The sequence below is a fragment of the Chlamydotis macqueenii genome, chromosome W (genome assembly GCF_036417535.1).
Source record: "Chlamydotis macqueenii isolate bChlMac1 chromosome W, bChlMac1.mat, whole genome shotgun sequence".
NCBI lineage: Eukaryota > Metazoa > Chordata > Aves > Otidiformes > Otididae > Chlamydotis > Chlamydotis macqueenii.
The window spans coordinates 48,046,344-48,063,785 of record NC_141592.1 but is presented as its reverse complement, the minus strand read 5'-3'; the positions used below and the strand labels follow the sequence as shown (position 1 = coordinate 48,063,785).

Here is a 17,442-nt window from a genome sequence, read left to right as displayed (position 1 = left end):
AGCTAGAAGAAATGAAATAAGAGTTAAACTTGCCATTATTCTTCAAGAATGTTTAAGTGAGAAGATAAACTTCTAAATTTCCACATGGTGTTTCTGGTTTTATCTTACTTGTATTTAAAAGCTGAACAAAGCTAAAGCTCTCCAAAAAAACCTATCAACTTTACAGGGCCTTCATACAGTCCACATCATACACAAAGCAGTGACTGCTAATCATAGCTTAGTTTAGCTACCTTAATTAATGTAGGCTCTACCTGGTCACTGCACTAGTCAAACATCCCCCATGTAGGCCACATACATTGTTTTACGACTTTTAGTTACAGGAGGAAGGCTGTGGAATTCCTCTGTAGCAGATTAATTAAGCAAATACACAAACCCTGAATATGTGGCCAAGTTACATAGCTCCTTGAACTAACCAGTCATCTTCTCCAATAAGGAGAATCTATTAGCAACAGATCCATAGATGTAGAAGTTGTATCTCACCCCCAGAACAAAAGCAGCTAGAAAATAGTGGAACTGATTACAAAAATAGGTTATGGTTTGTCTTTTGGTTTTACTTTCACTTAACTTACTACAGAGGTCTATAATCCATTAGAAATCTTTTTTGTGTGCTATTAAAGCAACTGAAGAAGACACAGAGTAAGCCAATTCTTAGTGTACATAATGTGAGTTGAACACATGCATTCTGTCTGAAAAAGAGAATTTAGGGTGGTTGGGTTTTTTTTTAAATATATTTTGTTGCCCCAGAGCATTCAAGATAAGTGCACAATAGACTCTGAATGCATCAAAGAGCAAATAATTTCATTTCCATTTCTGGCACAAAGGTCATCTTTTGGGCTATTTAATGTAGACATATATCCATGCATCAGGATTCCATGTTATCCTCACTGACATCCACTCCCATTTGCATTAACCAAGCGCAACCCACTGAGGAACTGGATGGCATTTCTTTCTCCATTAAGGCTGTTACCACACTTCCTTCAGTGAGAAGGCAGGCTCCCATGCATTTGTATGAATTGAGGTGTAGTTTCTTTATTGCATATTGAAATGTGTTCTGTCAAACTTTGTTCAAATATGTTTCATTCCAAAGTGAACTCTCAGCTCAAGAGACTTCAGGAAGGCTATATTCCTGCAGCTGCAGAAGTATATCAGAGCAACTTACAAACAGCCAGAAAGTATTTAGATCTAATGGCCACCACTGGAATAAAAACCACACAACTGGTTCTAATCAAGGACTGGTGCTGAGACACATTCTTTCTGGCACACTTGGAGCACTAAATCTCTCACTGCACAGCAGGTGTTAAATTGCCCAAATCTAAACTTCTGATCAGTGTTACAGATAAGGCAGCATTCCATGTTGCATCTCTCCTGCTAAAAGATTTTTAACTCCTTCGTTAACTTCACTACTCTCCTTCAAGATGTTACTACAAGCTACTCAGAAGAGGTTTTGCTAAAATACTATGCTGACTTCCAAGGCTTAATGGTGCTGGCATATTTGTGGTGTCTAGTTCATCTGCTAGGCAAAACATGATGCCCCATGCTTTTGAAGAATTATACTTGCACTGCACAGACTTCAATATTCCATAGGATTTCTTTCCTAAATTCAATTAATGCCCACAGCATAAAAGATTGCTGCATAGACATCAGAAAGCAAAATTGTTTGGCTTTCACCTGAATTGATCAGAGCACTGGAAGTGTTGGGCCCAAATCTCTTCCACTGCAAATCACAAGACTGCAAGATCGGAAAGTTACACCAATTGATAATGTAACTGTCATATGTATGTTTGAGCTCCCAGGAAATAAAAATGCCATTGTCTGTACCATTAACCTGTTCTTCTTTAAGCTCTGAACCACTGAGCTATTTTTCAGTGCCTAGGAATGAAAAAACCAGAGTCTTATTACTTTCCTGCATGAGACCTCAGATGGATAAATGAAGGTCAATATAGTTTCAGCGCTAAACTATTTTATTGTGTTAACAGCTATGTTCCTTCACTATCAGATATATAGAATGATAGAATTGTTAGGGTTGGAAGGAACCTTCAAAGATCATCTAGTCCAACCCCCCTGCAAGGAGCAGGGACATCTCCAACCAGATCAGGTTGCTCAGAGCCTCATCCAACCTGGCCTTGAATGTTTCCAGGGATGGGGCATTCACCACCTCTCTGGGCAACCTGGGCCAGTGCTCCATAACCCTCAGTGTCAGATATTAGGAAAAAGTTTCTTACCTACCTCCCTCTATTTTAAAACCATTACCCCTTGCCCTGTCACAACAGGCCCTACTGAACAGCCTCTCCCCATCTTTCCTGTAGGCCCCCTTGAGGTACTGGAAGACTGCTATAAGGTCTCCCCAGAGCCTCCTCTTCTCCAGGCTGAACAGCCCCAACTCTTCTTGTGTTGGGGGCTCCAGAACTGGACACAGTACTCCAGGTGGGGTCTCACCAGGACAGAGTAGAGGGGGAGAATCACCTCCCTCAACCTACTGGACACACTCATCTTGATGCAGCCCAGGATGCGGCTGGCCTTTTGGGCCGCAAGGGCGCATTGCCTGCTCATGTTGAGCTTCTCATCCACCAGCACTCCCAAGTCCCTCTCCTCAGGGCTGCTCTCAATCCATTCTCCACCCAGCCTGTATTTGTGCCTGGGATTGCCCTGACCCAGGTGCAGGACCTTGCACTTGGCCTGGTTGAACTTCATGAGGTTTGCATGGGCCCACCTCTCCAGCCTGTCAAGGTCCCTCTGGATGGCATCCCTCCCTTCCAGCGTGTCGACAGCACCACACAGCTTGGTGTCACTGGCAGACTTGCTGAGGGTGCACTCTATCCCACTGTCCATGTCACTGACAAAGATGTTGAACAGGGCCGGGCCCAACACGGACCCCTGAGGGATGCCACTCGTGACCAGTCTCCACATGGACATTGAGCCGTTAACCACCACTCTCTGAGTGCGGCCATCCAGCCAACTCCTTATCCACTGAGTGGTCCATCCATCAAACCCATGCCTCTCCAGTTTAGAGAGAAGGATGTCATGTGGGACAGTGTCAAATGCCTTGCACAAGTCCAGGTAGATGATATCCATTGCTCGTCCCTCATCCACCAATGCCGTCATCCCATCATAGAAGGCCGCCAAATTGGTCAGGCATGATTTGCCCTTAGTGAAGCCATGTTGGCTGTCAATATGGACTCTTTCTCATGCTGAAAGCTGATCTTAGTATGCTGAAACCTGACAGTTCAAAAAATATCCAGCAATTATTACTATATATTCATAAAAAGAATGCAACTGCAGAAGTCTGGAGTCGTAAACAAAGTCACAAGAGCCTAATCACATACAAAAGTTCCCTGCAAGGCATTGACTGAACCTTCATGGCACTTGCCACAGGTCTGAGGCCCTAATTTAAGGTTAAATGTGTTTTGCTCTGCAGAGACTCTCTGTGGAAAAACTCTCTGTTGCAAGGGATGGATCAAGGCATTTAAGCTTGATATACATACAGGTATCACCCTATAGGCAATAGTACAGTAATAATTTCCAAATAGCAGTGATTTGAGTTAACAGGCCAGGTTAATTTATTCCCCCAAGATGATAAATTATCACTTCTCTTAAAGTATGTGAAACCAAAATTCTCATAACAGAAATCTAAGTTTAACTGAAAATACTCCTACTGTTACCTGTACCTTCAGGGATGATCAACACTGAAGGAAGTGAATATTTAACATTGTTCTTTGCCATGATATTGGCTCTGTAGTGACTCTGTAGGGATGGTTACCAATGGAAATCCTTTTCATCAGTCCATAATAGTACAAGGAGATGTGTTCAGGCTTAGAGCCGTCTTCTACTTTTTCCCAGGTAACTTCATATAATATACTTCTATTTGCTCGAAAACTTGGTGCCTGCTGGGAAAAAAAAAATTATGTGAGTAGACACCAATTACTTACTAAATATTGCTGAAAAACTATGAGAACAGCAATTAGAACTTAAGATAACTACCTTGATGTATTATTTCTGTAACAATATAAACACTTGTTTGCATACATATACTGGTTGAAATGCAAATGCAGAAATCTCAGTAATGGGATTTGTCTTGTTAAAATACTTAGAAAAACACAAGTATACATGTCTGCAATGCCAGGACAGCAAACCATTATGCAGCTACATACACTCTGAAATATGTTGTATATAATATTTGTCTCAGATTATTAAAAAACATTTCCATACCAAATTACTGTAAGTGCACACAAACAACTTGAAGAGCATGGGAGTAGTTTCCAGCTCCTTTATGAAGGGTTTTGCTTCCATTCCTGTTCCCATGTCTCACCTTCCAGAACAAGGTGACATTACACCCCCCACCTAGAACTAGTATAATTTCTCCCCAGATGTTCATTTTCCCTGATGGAGCTGCAATAAATACAGCAAAACAAAGATGCTCTAGGTGCAGAAAGGATGAACTGTTTAATTGCTTCCTCTAGCTTGAAGAAATTCAGTCCCCCAAGTCTCTCTTTCCCCATCACACCCACATCTTGCCAAAACATTATCCTTTAACTTCTTGCTCCCTTCATTCTTTTTTCTGAATTCCTGGTTCGCTTCCCTAGAAAAATCTTGTTTTCCTTGCAGTTCCCAGGTCCTTATTCCCATCTCTGCACAGTTCCTCCAGCCTTCACAGAACACTGTCCATCCTCCCAGTCATCTGGATTTCCCATGGCCTGCATTGGATGAAATGGCAGACTGGTGTGTAGGATGAGAGTTAAGAATACACCTTCTTAAAGTTTACTTAGTATGCTTCTACTTTTATGCATGCAACAGACCTCTGTTAAACATCCTTCAAGCTTCCCTCAATAGGCTGGACATACTTGCTTCCTTTGTTCTAATGGTTCCAACTTCGCTCCATTCACTCCACCTCCAGAAATGCTTAGCTGCCCCAGTGTACTCTAGCTGTGTATTTGTTGCATGGCTGCAGTCCACCCAGGGTGATGCTGGGAGATGTGTGTCTCAACTGTTGTGCTGCAAGACAGAAAAACAGAACAGAGCTGTTTGGCTTCATGAGAAAGAGGCTTTTGTCTGAAAAAGATAGTTCTTCCTCTAGATCCTAAGCCAGTTAAGCTTGACTTGGAAAAGATAATCATGGAACAATAAAAAAAAAAGAAAGAAAGAAAGAAAAAAGAAGGAAAAAAAAAAGAGAGATATGCACAAGATCCAAAGACTGGGAGATCCAAAAAGAGGTCTGCAAGCCAGCTCTGTGTAACTGTTTGAGTAGGAGTCATTCACAATCTGTCAGATAACTACTTTTTACATCAAGGAGGGAATTTACTGAGACCTTATCCTCACTCAATCTGGATCTCTTAGTTCATGTAAGTAGGATGCTGTTCTAGACATATGCACAGCATCTACAGCTGCCTCTTCTTTCCATTTTTTCCCCAACCTTTTCCCCCCTCCCTCCTAAGAGACAGGATGAGTTCTGGCAAGAGTAAAAAAGTGAGCATGCTTTTAAGCATCTCCTCTAAACAGTCTCCTGCAATGGTCAACTGCAGCAGCCATTTGATCAAACAGCTCTTGGGCAATACTTAAGACAGAACACAGCTTGCTCCTGATCTTCATAATGCCTTTTAACATGCTAGAGACAAGCTACCCTCATAAGAAAAGGGCTACAGAGAAACCACAGTAAGTATGCAAAGAGTCAATCAACCTCACTGTTTACAAAAGAGATAGAAAAAGACAAGAGTCTACTGACATAATCTTCAAGGATGCAGAAAAGGATGGGAAGAAAAACTGTTCTGGGGTTGCCTCACTAAAAATCAGACACATTACCATCAAGTACAGTCAACAGCACACAGAAAGCTCCTGGACTAATATTAAAAAAAGCCTTCAACACACCTCTCCGCTATTTGTGTGTAAGTATATGAATCATAAAACCTATGAAAAATAAAGATTAGCAATAGCTAACAGCATTTATAAGGCCCATAAATATTTTCATATACTTCAACAAATCTCAGAAACCATCCAGCAGAGGACATAGCCACATATGCAAACCAGTCACATCATATATTTTAGCCACAATTATAACTACAAGCCAGTAGTTACAACTGTAGTACTACAACTTGTCATAGTTTAGCCCTACAGTCTCTCTCTCGCTCACCCTACCCTCCAATGGGACAGAGGGCAGAATTGGTAACCAAAAGGCTGCAAAAACCTGTGGGTTGAGATGAAACAAACAAAAAAAAATTAAGAGCAATAACAGAAGAAAACAAAACAGAGACAGAAAACAAATACAGTACAATAGCTTACAACAAATGTCAACAACCACTTTCTTTCTAAGTAGCAAAAGACTCTCCTCAGCCCCCTCCTCACCTATATACTGAGCATGATGTCACATGGGATGGAATGGCCCTTGGGCTGATTTGGGTAAACTTATCCCAGCTGTGACCTAATTAGTAACCTATCCCAGCTGGGTGCCCCAGCCATAGGGGCCACCAGCTCCCATTCTCCTCCCAGCTCAGGTGAATATTAACTCTATCCTAGCCAGAACCAGGACAAACTACAGGCCAGTCAGTCTGACCTCTGTGACTGGCAAGGTCATGGAGCAAATCCTTCTGGAAACTATGCTAATACACATGGGATACAAGGAGGTGATTGGTGACGGCCAACATGGCTTCACTAAGGGCAGATGGTGCCTGACTAATTTGGTGGCCTTCAGGCCACCTAACAGGGTTACAGCATTGGTGGACAAGGGATGAGCAACTGATGTTATCTACCTGGATTTGTGCAAGGCATTTGACACTGTCCTGCATGACATCCTTCTCTCTAAACCAGAGAGACATGGATTTGACGGATGGTCACACTCAGAGAGTGGTGGTCAACGGCTCAATGTCCAAACAGAGATTGGTGACGAGTGGCGTTCCTCATTGGTTGGTACTCGGCCTGGCCCTGCTCAACATCTTTGTCAGCAACATGGACAGTGGGATAGAGTGCACCCTCAGCAAGTTTGCCGATGACACCAAGCTGTGTGGTGCAGTCGACACGCTGGAGGGAAGGGATGCCATCCAAAGGGACTTTGACAGGCTGGAGAGGTGGGCCTGTGCCAACCTCATGAAGTTCAACCAGGCCAAGTGCAAGGTCCTGCATCTGGGTCATGGCAATCCCAGGCACAAATACAGGCTGGGCGGAGAATGGATTGAGAGCAGCCCTGAGGAGAAGGACTTGGGAGTGCTGGTGGATGAGAAGCTTAACATGAGCAGGCAATGCGCCCTTGAGGCCCAGAAGGCCAACCGCATCCTGGGCTGCATCAAGAGGAACGTGGCCAGCAGGTTGAGGGAGGTGATTCTGCCCCTCTACTCTGCTCTTGTGAGACCCCACCTGGAGTATTGTGTCCAGTTCTGGAGCCCCCAACATCAGGACATGGACCAGTTGGAGTGAGTCCAGAGGAGGCCACAAAGATGATAAGAGGGCTGGAGCCCCTCTCTTATGAGGACAGGCTGAGAGAGTTGGGGCTGTTCAGCCTGGAGAAGAGGAGGCTCCAGGGAGATCTTATAGCAGCCTTCCAGTACCTAAAGGGGGCTGATAAGAAAGATGAGGAGAAACTCTTCAGCAGGGCCTGTTGAGACAGGACAAGGGGTAATGGTTTCAAAATAGAAGGAGGTAGATTCAGACTGGACATCAAGAATAAATTTTTTTACAATGAGGGTGGTAGAACACTGGCACAGGTTGCCCCATCCCTGGAAACATTCAAGGCCAGGTTGGACGGGGCTCTGAGCAATCTGATCTAGTTGGAGATGTCCCTGCTCCTTGCAGGGGGGTTGGACTAGATGACCTTTGAAGGTCCCTTCCAACCCTAACCATTCTATGTGTTATATGATTCTATTATTATTGTGAATATGAATTAGTGCCAGCAATGGCTGCCCATGTGGACTACATGATCAAACTGTATTATTGTCTTCTGAGTAGCTGGTGTGTTTTGGATTTAGTATGGGATTTGGTATGTGCAGAATGTTGATTTATCACTCCCTCACCCCCCCTCACTCCCCCCCCCGGCTCTGTCATACTTGGTTGCTGACTGGGATTAAACCACAACATCAGTGTAGAGCTTGGGAGCAAAAAAATCCGGAAAATAGACACATCAACATGCTCACAAGATTTAGAGTGTATTCATATTGCTGGGGAATTATTTTTTAATCTCAAGTCAAAAAGATATTTTCTATGCTTTTGTGTATGAAATCCAGGTTTCATACCAGTTCTACTTTCCCACAGAGTTGGAGCACTTCAGTCTGACAAAAGTGTTCAATTCCTTTGTTTCAATGTTTCCAATATAATGTGATTTCTGTATCTGTACATTCTTCCCACAGCTGGAAAGGTGCCATGGGATAAACTGCTAAGGGAAAAATCTGAGTTAGCTCTTGTAAAAGATAAGATATATACAAATGTATTTTAAGGTATTTTAGCTGAGTAAGTAAAAGCAAATAAGAAATACAGTCTCATATTTTTCTGCCAGTCTGGGAGAAGCAGATATAAATTAGTAAAAATTAATTTCAGAATGTAAATATTATACGAGATTTTTAAAAATACCCTTGTGCTGACTTGGAACTATTTTAGAACATAATGAACAAAAGAAAGAGTCAGAGGCTTATTGCAAATGCAGTAAAACTCTCTAATCCAGGGCCTAGCAGAGGCTCCTGATGTAGCATGGTGAGTAATGTTTGTCACATTTCTACACCTCAGAATGCAGCCTCTTCACCAGAAATTTTATTCACAACTCTTACATTGATTCCTCCCAGTAGTTACCCTCTGATAAACAGTGCCAATATTATTTCTTGCAAAACATTTCTGATATCCTTTATTGCTATGTAAGCAGTATTCAGTGAGAGCAGCAGATCTCAAACTCTCCCATATTATCAGCTCAATTGTAAGGAATAAGACATGTCAATGCAAGTGAGTGGTATGTTTACAGCTTTGGCCATTATCCTAGGACTTAATGGACCATGAATTAGAATCTGAGGACTTTCATACTCAAAGGAGCTACCACATGCAGAATTGGAAACGATGGACTTCAGTTTTCCTTTATTTGCTGACATCCTTTAAGTAAGGAAAACTATACTGTAAATATTTCCAAGATCAGAGAAAACATAAAGGATTTTATTGCAATCACTACTAGGTTAACTCATCATAAATATTATACATCATTTTTGTAACTTGTAACAATCACTAGAACTGGAAAAATAAAATTGTATTGAAACTTTAATGTACTTAGCACATTGAATGTAACCTATTTTAGTCTGATTTCCCATGAAAACTAAGTTTATAATATTGTATTGTCTCACTACAACCTGTCAGTTTACTCCTCCACTTTCTTCCTGCTCCATTTTTTCCACCTCCAAACAATCAAATCATTAACTTTTAGAACTCTCATACCTCTCAGACAAAAATTAACAGCCACAGATAGTTAACATATATTCCTACAACTCATATGAAAAATCGAGTCTTGCAAAACTGTAATCAATGCCTCTAAGGAAGGAAGCGCTGCCAGAATGCAGTGGTTACACCAGCAGCTTCCCAGTCTATCGCCCTGTCAGCTTCAGAATCGTGCAAAGCACATGTTGCCTCCTGCTTCTTCAAAAAGGTAAGGGGACCACAAGACCTTGGGAACACTAAGGTGGATGTGGTGAGCCTAGAGGCCACAAGGAGAACTGGAAATACTGCCTATTTTGAAGCAGGAGTAGGTAGGAATTTATTATATGCTGTGATAAAGAACACAGACTAATAGGGAAGAAGGAACCACAGCCATTAGTTACTGCTCACAGAATAACCTATTTTATTTCACTGATGCTGGACTACTCTTCCTCCCTTACATTAGTAGGGCAGATGTTACTATTGCACATTAGCACCAAGAGAGGTTAGCACTATCACTCTCTCCTGGCAATATCTGCTTATACTTTTATCATATCTAATTTGGATAAGTGTTTATCATTTTATTTACTTAATTTTCAAAATAAGCATTTCCATTTTTTTTTAGAAAGACAGTAACATTAGCAATAATAATCTGGAGGAAGGACTGATTTCCCAAGTTACTTTCCTGATGTCAGCTGAAATTAAGCTAATTTTCCTCTCAGTAGCTGGTGTTTTTCATTTAGTATGGGATTTCATATGCAAAGAAAGTTGATAAAACACCCTGATGGTATGAGTTGTTGCTAATGAGACCAAGGACACTGTCTGGCTTTCCAAGTCTTGCTAATGTGCAGGTACAGGAAGCTGAGGGATATAGCCAGAACAGTTAACCTAAACTGGCCAAAGAAAGTATTCCATGCCATATATGTCATGCTCAGTATATAACTGGGGGTTGGTCAGGAGAGCATCTCCCTCACACCCCCTTGCTTGGTGCTTGGTTTTTCATTTCCATGATCGCTGCTTGGGCTGGGCATTGGGTGGTGAGAAATCATGCATTATTCATTTTGTATATTTTAGTATCCTTATATTCTGTTATTGTCGGTGCTTAGTTGTTTAGAGCATAGTCCAGTTGTTAAAGCGTAATTACAGTCACTTGGAGCAGTCTCAAACTCTACTGCATGCTAGGCAGAGACCTGACTATTGTTACCGTTTCCATGCTTTTATACCCATAGTTCCTCTAACCACCACCAGGTGTCCTCGATTTTGCTTCTCTTAGAAAGTCCCTTATTTCTCAGTCCCAGAGGCTTCTGATATTCGTCGCCCCCAACATGTTATTATTGTAGTTTTCCTTTGCTGTACTAGCAAACTGTCTTCATCTCAACCCACGAGTTTTCCTTTCTTCTCAATTCTCTTCCCCATCCCGCTGGGGAGGGGGAGGGTGAGCAAGAAACTGTGCAGTGACTCGGGCTAAACCATCTCAGTCTTTTCAGTGCCCAACGTGGGGCATGAAGGGACCTCACTGGATCAGTCAGGCGATCGTCAGACTTCAATCTGAGGGTCCAAGTTCCAAGCCCCCAGTTAGGCCCGAGGGGTTGAGATAAGGACAGGTTTGAATACAGTGTGTTAAAAAAAGATTTCTTATAAGCATTCAGAAAGCCAATTTGGTCATCACTGGCCACAATGTTGTTTTATTTGTTCTCACAGCTGTTTTTAGAGCTGTATTGGGCAGCACCCTGCTGTCACGTTCAGATTTCGGATGAGAGGAAGGCCCCCTTGCGTTCTAGCCGACCTCAGACAAGTCTGGGAGGCTAGGGGCAGCTGGACCGACCTCTCACACACCGGAGCGTGGTTTTGTTCGTATTCTCGGGAACAGAATTAAAACTCAAAACGGAGTCAAGTGCCAGGTAGCTTTATTAACCCGATAAGAAGTTTGTAAATGGAAGAGAAAGGAAGGAAAGAGGGAAAAGAGTTTCGGTTGTAATAGCTACCACCACGGAGCTGCGGCGTCCCGACAGTTCAGTTCGCTCGATGGGGGAACGATCCGTCTGGTGTTGGTTGTCTCGATGTCGGTTCCGTGGATGTGTATTCCGTTGAATGAAGTGAAGTGTAGAAGAAGTCTAAGTCTCGAATAAGTGTCTCAGTCTAAGTCCAAAAATGTCCCTTTTTATGTTGGTTGTTTTCATTGTATTTCGAGAGCTGGTTTTCCTAGCCGCACCCCTCACCTGGCGGTGATATGCATGCCCATTAGCGGGTGATCCATTACCAGGCGATATGCATGCCCATTACCAGGTGATATGTATCTCTGGGCGCATGCCGGGGGCTAGGGCTAGATTTCTCGGAACCAGCTCTGCATTCAGGTTTGCAAGACAACAGGAGTTGCCTTGCAAGACAACAGGAGTTGCCTTGCAAGATAACGGGAAGCCATTGCTCCGGTGGCCTGCTGTTTCAACAATGTTGAGACAAATCTTTGACACAGTCTTTTACACCGCCCCGTGGGCTCAACATTGTTGCCTCAGGGACGGAGTTCCGTGGTGGCATAAATGATAGACGAAAGGAGAAAGAAAATAGTAAAAAAGAGAAGAAGAATAAAAGAAAAGAAAAAAAAACATATATACACAATTCTGAACATTATTGTTTATCAGTTAGTGTACAAAGAGATATAAATATACGTCGATTTAATTAACAATATCTTATCTAAATAAATGACAAAACCAGAACATTAACATATCAACATTTATCTTACACAACTGAAAATTTGTCCCAGGCCAAGTTTGAGGCTTATGGCTCTGGGGATCAGAAGAAGCAAGTAATTGTTTACAAGGACAATCACAAGGTAAACAAAGATAAACCAACAAAACTATAGCAATGCACCACATCATAAATGCCCCAAGATAAAGCACCATGAAAATATTAAGCATTTTGTTCATTTTTGCAACAATTTTTTTCTTTGACAAAACAGTTCAGTTTTTGCTTTTTGGTGAGGCTGGCAACCAAGTCCTTGTGGAGCTTGTGGCTGTGGAATTCTGGTCCACCGGAACTGGGGGTCTGGATACCCAGGAAAATGGATTTCCCTGCCTCCAACTCAGAGCACAGTCAATAAACAATGACACTGTAAATTTGCTGTCAATTTTATATCACCCCGTGGACCCATGGTGGTTCCAAAAAAAAAAACCAAAAACTAACCAAAACAAAACAAACAAACAAACAACCAAGATCTCATATCTTTCCATCGTCTAGCGATGTTGAGACATTAATTAACCTTTTCAGTCTCTATCACCACCCCGTGGCTCAGCATCGCTCACCAAGGTTGAAGGGGGAAAAGGAAAAAAAAAAAAGAAGAGGGAAAGGGGGGGTGAAGTGACTTAGTCATGCTTATAATATATTGCCACAAAATGGGTTTATATTGTTGTATGATACGTTGAGGGGTTTCTTCATTTTTAATATCGACCACCCCAAGGTAACATACCTTAATCCAGGTCACATATAGCAATTTGTGGATATGGTGTTCACAGATCCAATGATGTCAAATAACCTATTCAAAATCATACATGTAACACAAATAAAGATTAATAGATTAACCATGACTATAGTAATCATCAAAACCATAGATTTAAATATCAATAATATTTTTCCCACCTCGTGAGTCCCAATATTTTCCTAAAAAAAAAAAAGTTTTAGGTAAGTTTCCAGGTTTGCCTTCAAAAGGTGGGGTGGGAACCAATACGGTTTTTGGGGAGAGGTCTATCCGTCATATAGACCACTTTTGAGTTTTATATGTCATCAATTGGAAAATTATCTGGAGCCATTCTCTGCCAGTTGTGGCATGGCTGAGATAGGCTCCACGGGGGCAGGGCAGTGTTTTTCCAAAAATGGGGTGACTGCGCCTGCGCCAGGTTGGAGTTGTGGGCTTGAGGGCAAGCCAGACTACTACTACCCAGGATTCCCGCTTCAATACCAATATCCTCTGGAAGAAGGAACTGCATATACGAGCCCCGAGATCTGTTTCTAGATCTTTCCAAGGGAGGGAGTGCACGTGCGCAATCCCAGACTTGGAATTTATAAAAGGGGCAACTGCGAGGTGCCACGCACACGCACACCACCTGAGCAGCAGGAGTCACCAACACCCATTTTTCAAGATGTCAGCGGATGCGCCAGCGGTAGCGTTTTCTCCTTTCCTTTATTCCTTTACTTTTCCTGTTGCTTGGCTATGGTGGTGTAATGTTCTCTTATCATTAGGATGTCACTAATAAGATGTCGCTGCTCGGTGAAGGGGAGAGACCTAGTCAAGCGCCTGATCACCACACAAGGCGATCAGTGAGGTTGGTATCATTAATTTCAAGAGGTTCCCCTTAACTTTCGTGATTGTTAAGGTTTTCCTTTTGTTGTTCCACTTCCAGCTTCATGATACCTGCTGCAGGGACTGAGGGAGAGGGAGCTGGTGCTGCCCACGGCAAAGGCGCCGAGGAGGTCGATTGGGGGTATCTGTGGGTGTTAATGTGTTTGCTGTTAGGGGCTGCAATTATTGGTTTTATTTTTCTGTTAGGTTCTCTGATTTACTGTTACTACTATGATTGTTGTGCATAAGCTGTTTTCACAGTTCTTGTGTGTTGTTAGTGGTTGTTAATCTAGTTAATATATGTTTTACAATAAAGTTCAGTTTTGCAGTTCATTCAAGAGTCTCTTGTTCACATCTATGATGGATCTGTAAGCAAAGGCGGGAAAAAAAGGGGTGGGGGGTGAAAACTGCCACGCGGTCTCGCTGACAAAAGCCGATAGTCTCTATAGCAAGCAGAAAAGTTAAAAGTGGCAAAGTTATATGATTCTAACAGTTACGTGTTTGGTTTGCCGTACAAATCTGATATGTTTAACCCCATCAGGTGAAGTCACAGTGACCGCTTGCATGCGAGTCACCACGCTTTGGATTAATTGAATTAGGCACGGTATAATACAAGGCAAAAACATTAAGGCTGCTAACCCACATAGCAAATAAAATAAAAGTCGTTTCATCCATAGTGTTCCTGGTAGCCAGGACCACAAATCACCATCCCAGCCATTCCATGTCTGAGTGGGGACATGGGCTAGTTTTCTGATATCTGAGGTTAGTTGTAGAACCACCTCACCTACATCCCTTATTTTTAAACAACAATTAGAAATATTTAACTTCCCACATACTCCTCCCTCTTCAGCCAAAAAATAATCCAAAACCATGTGGTGTTGCAAGATCGCAGTGCGCATCTCTCGATTCAAGAGATCTATAGCATCGGCAGTTTTGTTGGTAATGATTTCCAAAACTGCCTGGAAGCGAATTATGCGGTTCAGGTTATAAATTGGTTCCCGAGCCCCTGTTAACAATTCAGTAGGATTCCAAGTGGCTGGCCCATAATGCTGTATTATCCTCTCAGGAGGCCACTCATTTTTCCCCCATTTTTGTATTCCACCTATGTCAATCTCGATAGCTCGCTTATTGCGTGCAACACCTTCATCACCCAAATTATCATACAGTTTCACTCCTAATTGGAGACTCTCTGCTTCTGGAAGCAGGAAAAATAAGAGGCCGGATAATTCCAATATAACAAACCCCTGACCAGTTTGCTGGTACTATTTTGTAGGCAGTGTGTCCACAGATCCAGTAATGTCCTTTTCTGGCTCTGACCCCTCCAGCAAACGGTCCAGCTGCAGTCTGTGGGTGTTGCAAGTAGGTTGTATTATAGTCTCCTAAAGGGAGACGTCTTCACTGATAGGTTTTATCACTTCCTCTGCAGGAATGTCGGGTTCTGGTCTGGTGCTTTCTTCCTCCTACAAAACAGAACTTGCTTCTTGGGTGAGAGAAAGAGGAATAGAATAGGAGAAAAAAAAAAAAAAAAAAAAAAAAGCAATCGAGAGGCGGGTTGGGGGGAGTTGTTGCTTGTTTTGACAAAGTCAAAATTCCACATTGCTCCGCCGCAATATGCATCAGTGTGGTGACTTGTGCTCCTGTGTTAACCACAAAGGTTACTGTTCTTTTCTGTGGCCCTACAGCCACTGTAATCAACAAATCCCCTCTCACATTTAAGGTGAGTTGTTTTATAAACATCCACCTTCTTTTCTGCATCAGTTTCTTCCCCAAGGTCTATCCATGGTGGGGCACTAGGGGTTGTTCCAAAATTGACTTTTTGCCCCAACCATGTTTGTACAAGTTTCTCCAATTTCTGTGTTGGAAGCCCATCCATTAAATCTCAGGGAATACCTGTCTGGAGTCCCAGTTGCCACCATTCCTGACGGCTGAGGGGTCTCCCTCTCCCAGGATCAGCAAGTCGGACCAACTTAGAATCGTGACTTCTCTTGACCAGTGCTGGCCACCCTTCACCTTTTTCTATGGCTCTTACAGCTCTGGTTTCGGTTTTTTTGCCCGAATCCAACAACAGGACCGTATTTCCTCCCAAAATTTATGAGTTCTTGGGCTACTTCTCCCCATGTCCACACTTTCCTCCCTGTCCTTCTATGGTCAGGGGTCACTGTTCCCTCCAGAGCACCGGTAAGTCTGTCTGCCACAGGGGTACTTTGTATCTTCCCCTGTAGCTGGATCCCAATGGGTTTCAGGGAATCAGGAAGTCCTCGAATTAGAGGAGTCATCCGTTCGGGATCCACAGGCATCATCATTGGAGAGCCCTGGTTAGGTTTGAGCTCTCTATCATACATCATTTGCAAACAAGCAGCCTTCTGCACACTCTCCACCAGTTGATCCACTGTGCCCGTGATGGCTAGGGGCTCTCCCCTCTCCAAAGGGTTCAGCCCCCCAGCCCAATATGCTGCCCTCTGTGTCAAAGACCACGGGGCCCGATAATTGCCGGTAGTTAAAAATACACCCGGACCCCAATATCCTTCTGCTTCCTTTTCTGACAACAAGATTCCGTCCCCCCCAACAACGACACTTTCCAGACATACTCTGTTTCCAATTCCTTTGGAGTCCTTGCAAAATCCTTCCTTAATTTTGCCAATTCAGTTGCTGTAAACGGAACCTCTTTAGTAACAACTTGGGGATGGTTATCGGTTTCTCCCTCATACACATACTCAGTTTTAACTAGGGGATACATGTGAGGAGGGTTCTCTACAATTTCTTTTGCCTTTTGCAAGTCCCCCTGAGGGTAGATTTGCCTGATCCCCTTATCTTCTAACTTCAACTCCACCTCTCCACATGAGTCATTTTCTCTCCACAATTCTTTCTTCAATGTTTCTTTCAGCAAAACATTCCGGTGTTTCTCCTCCTCCAACAACTGCTTGGTCTCGTTTAATTGTTCCTGTAATGACTCAACTGCCAGTTTCAAAGAGTCTATCACGGCATTATCTTGACACAATCTCTGCCTCCTATCTTCTATAGCTGCTGCCAGGCTTGCCCCTAAAACGGCACAAATTATAGCTTTTCCCTTCCTGGGCCAAAGTTTAGAGTCCTTCTGCAATACCACGATCCTATCCACTATACTCTGTGGTATGGTTTTTCGCCCATTCTCGCCCTTGAAGGGATGGGCGAGCATGATATTTTTCCAAAAGGTCATCCAATTTCTCTAAATCCCCATTCAATACCGTTGTGGGGATCTCATCACAAACATTTGCAGATTTGCAAACACCCATCTCACAAAAGAGGGGTTATTTCGTCCTGAGAGGGCCACACCACAATTTTACCACAATTCCCCCCCACACTCTCAGGAGGACACACCTTTCAAATTTCACAAAAGCTCAAAAAGGGGGGTTATTTCATCCTGAGAGGGCCGCACCACAATTTTTTTACCACAATTCCCCCCCACACACTCTCAGGAGGACACACCTTTCAAGTTTCTCACGAAAGAGACTTGTCTTTCGCTCAATTCTATCACTTCGTCCTTCTCCGGCTGTTTTCCTCGTGGACAAACAGAACCGCGGATCCAGACTCAGCACTCGCTTCGTACCAGTGTACGTCTCAGTCACACACACACACACACACACACACACACGAGTCTCTAATAAAGCAACTGGACACTTTCTGTTTCTCCGAGAATCCTGCCGACTACGCCAATTAAATAATGTCACGTTCCGATTTCGGATGAGAGGAAGGCCCCCTTGCGTTCT

General features: G+C 43.0%; 2 protein-coding genes across 2 annotated transcripts; both read right to left on the bottom strand.

Moving 5' to 3' along the window:
* Nucleotides 1-408: 408 nt before the first annotated feature.
* On the bottom strand, nt 409-13,112 carry LOC147596768 (oncostatin-M-specific receptor subunit beta-like). The gene is given in 8 exon segments (XM_086769640.1): nt 409-497; nt 1,669-1,869; nt 3,660-3,735; nt 3,738-3,884; nt 4,307-4,386; nt 4,839-4,909; nt 4,911-4,989; nt 13,085-13,112. Coding segments are annotated over 8 exon segments (771 nt in total).
* Nucleotides 13,113-15,075: 1,963 nt separating this feature from the next.
* Nucleotides 15,076-16,968, bottom strand: LOC147596767 (uncharacterized). Its single transcript, XM_086769637.1, is given in 5 exon segments — nt 15,076-15,156; nt 15,534-15,755; nt 15,757-16,262; nt 16,265-16,824; nt 16,826-16,968. Coding segments are annotated over 5 exon segments (1,512 nt in total).
* Nucleotides 16,969-17,442: the final 474 nt, after the last annotated feature.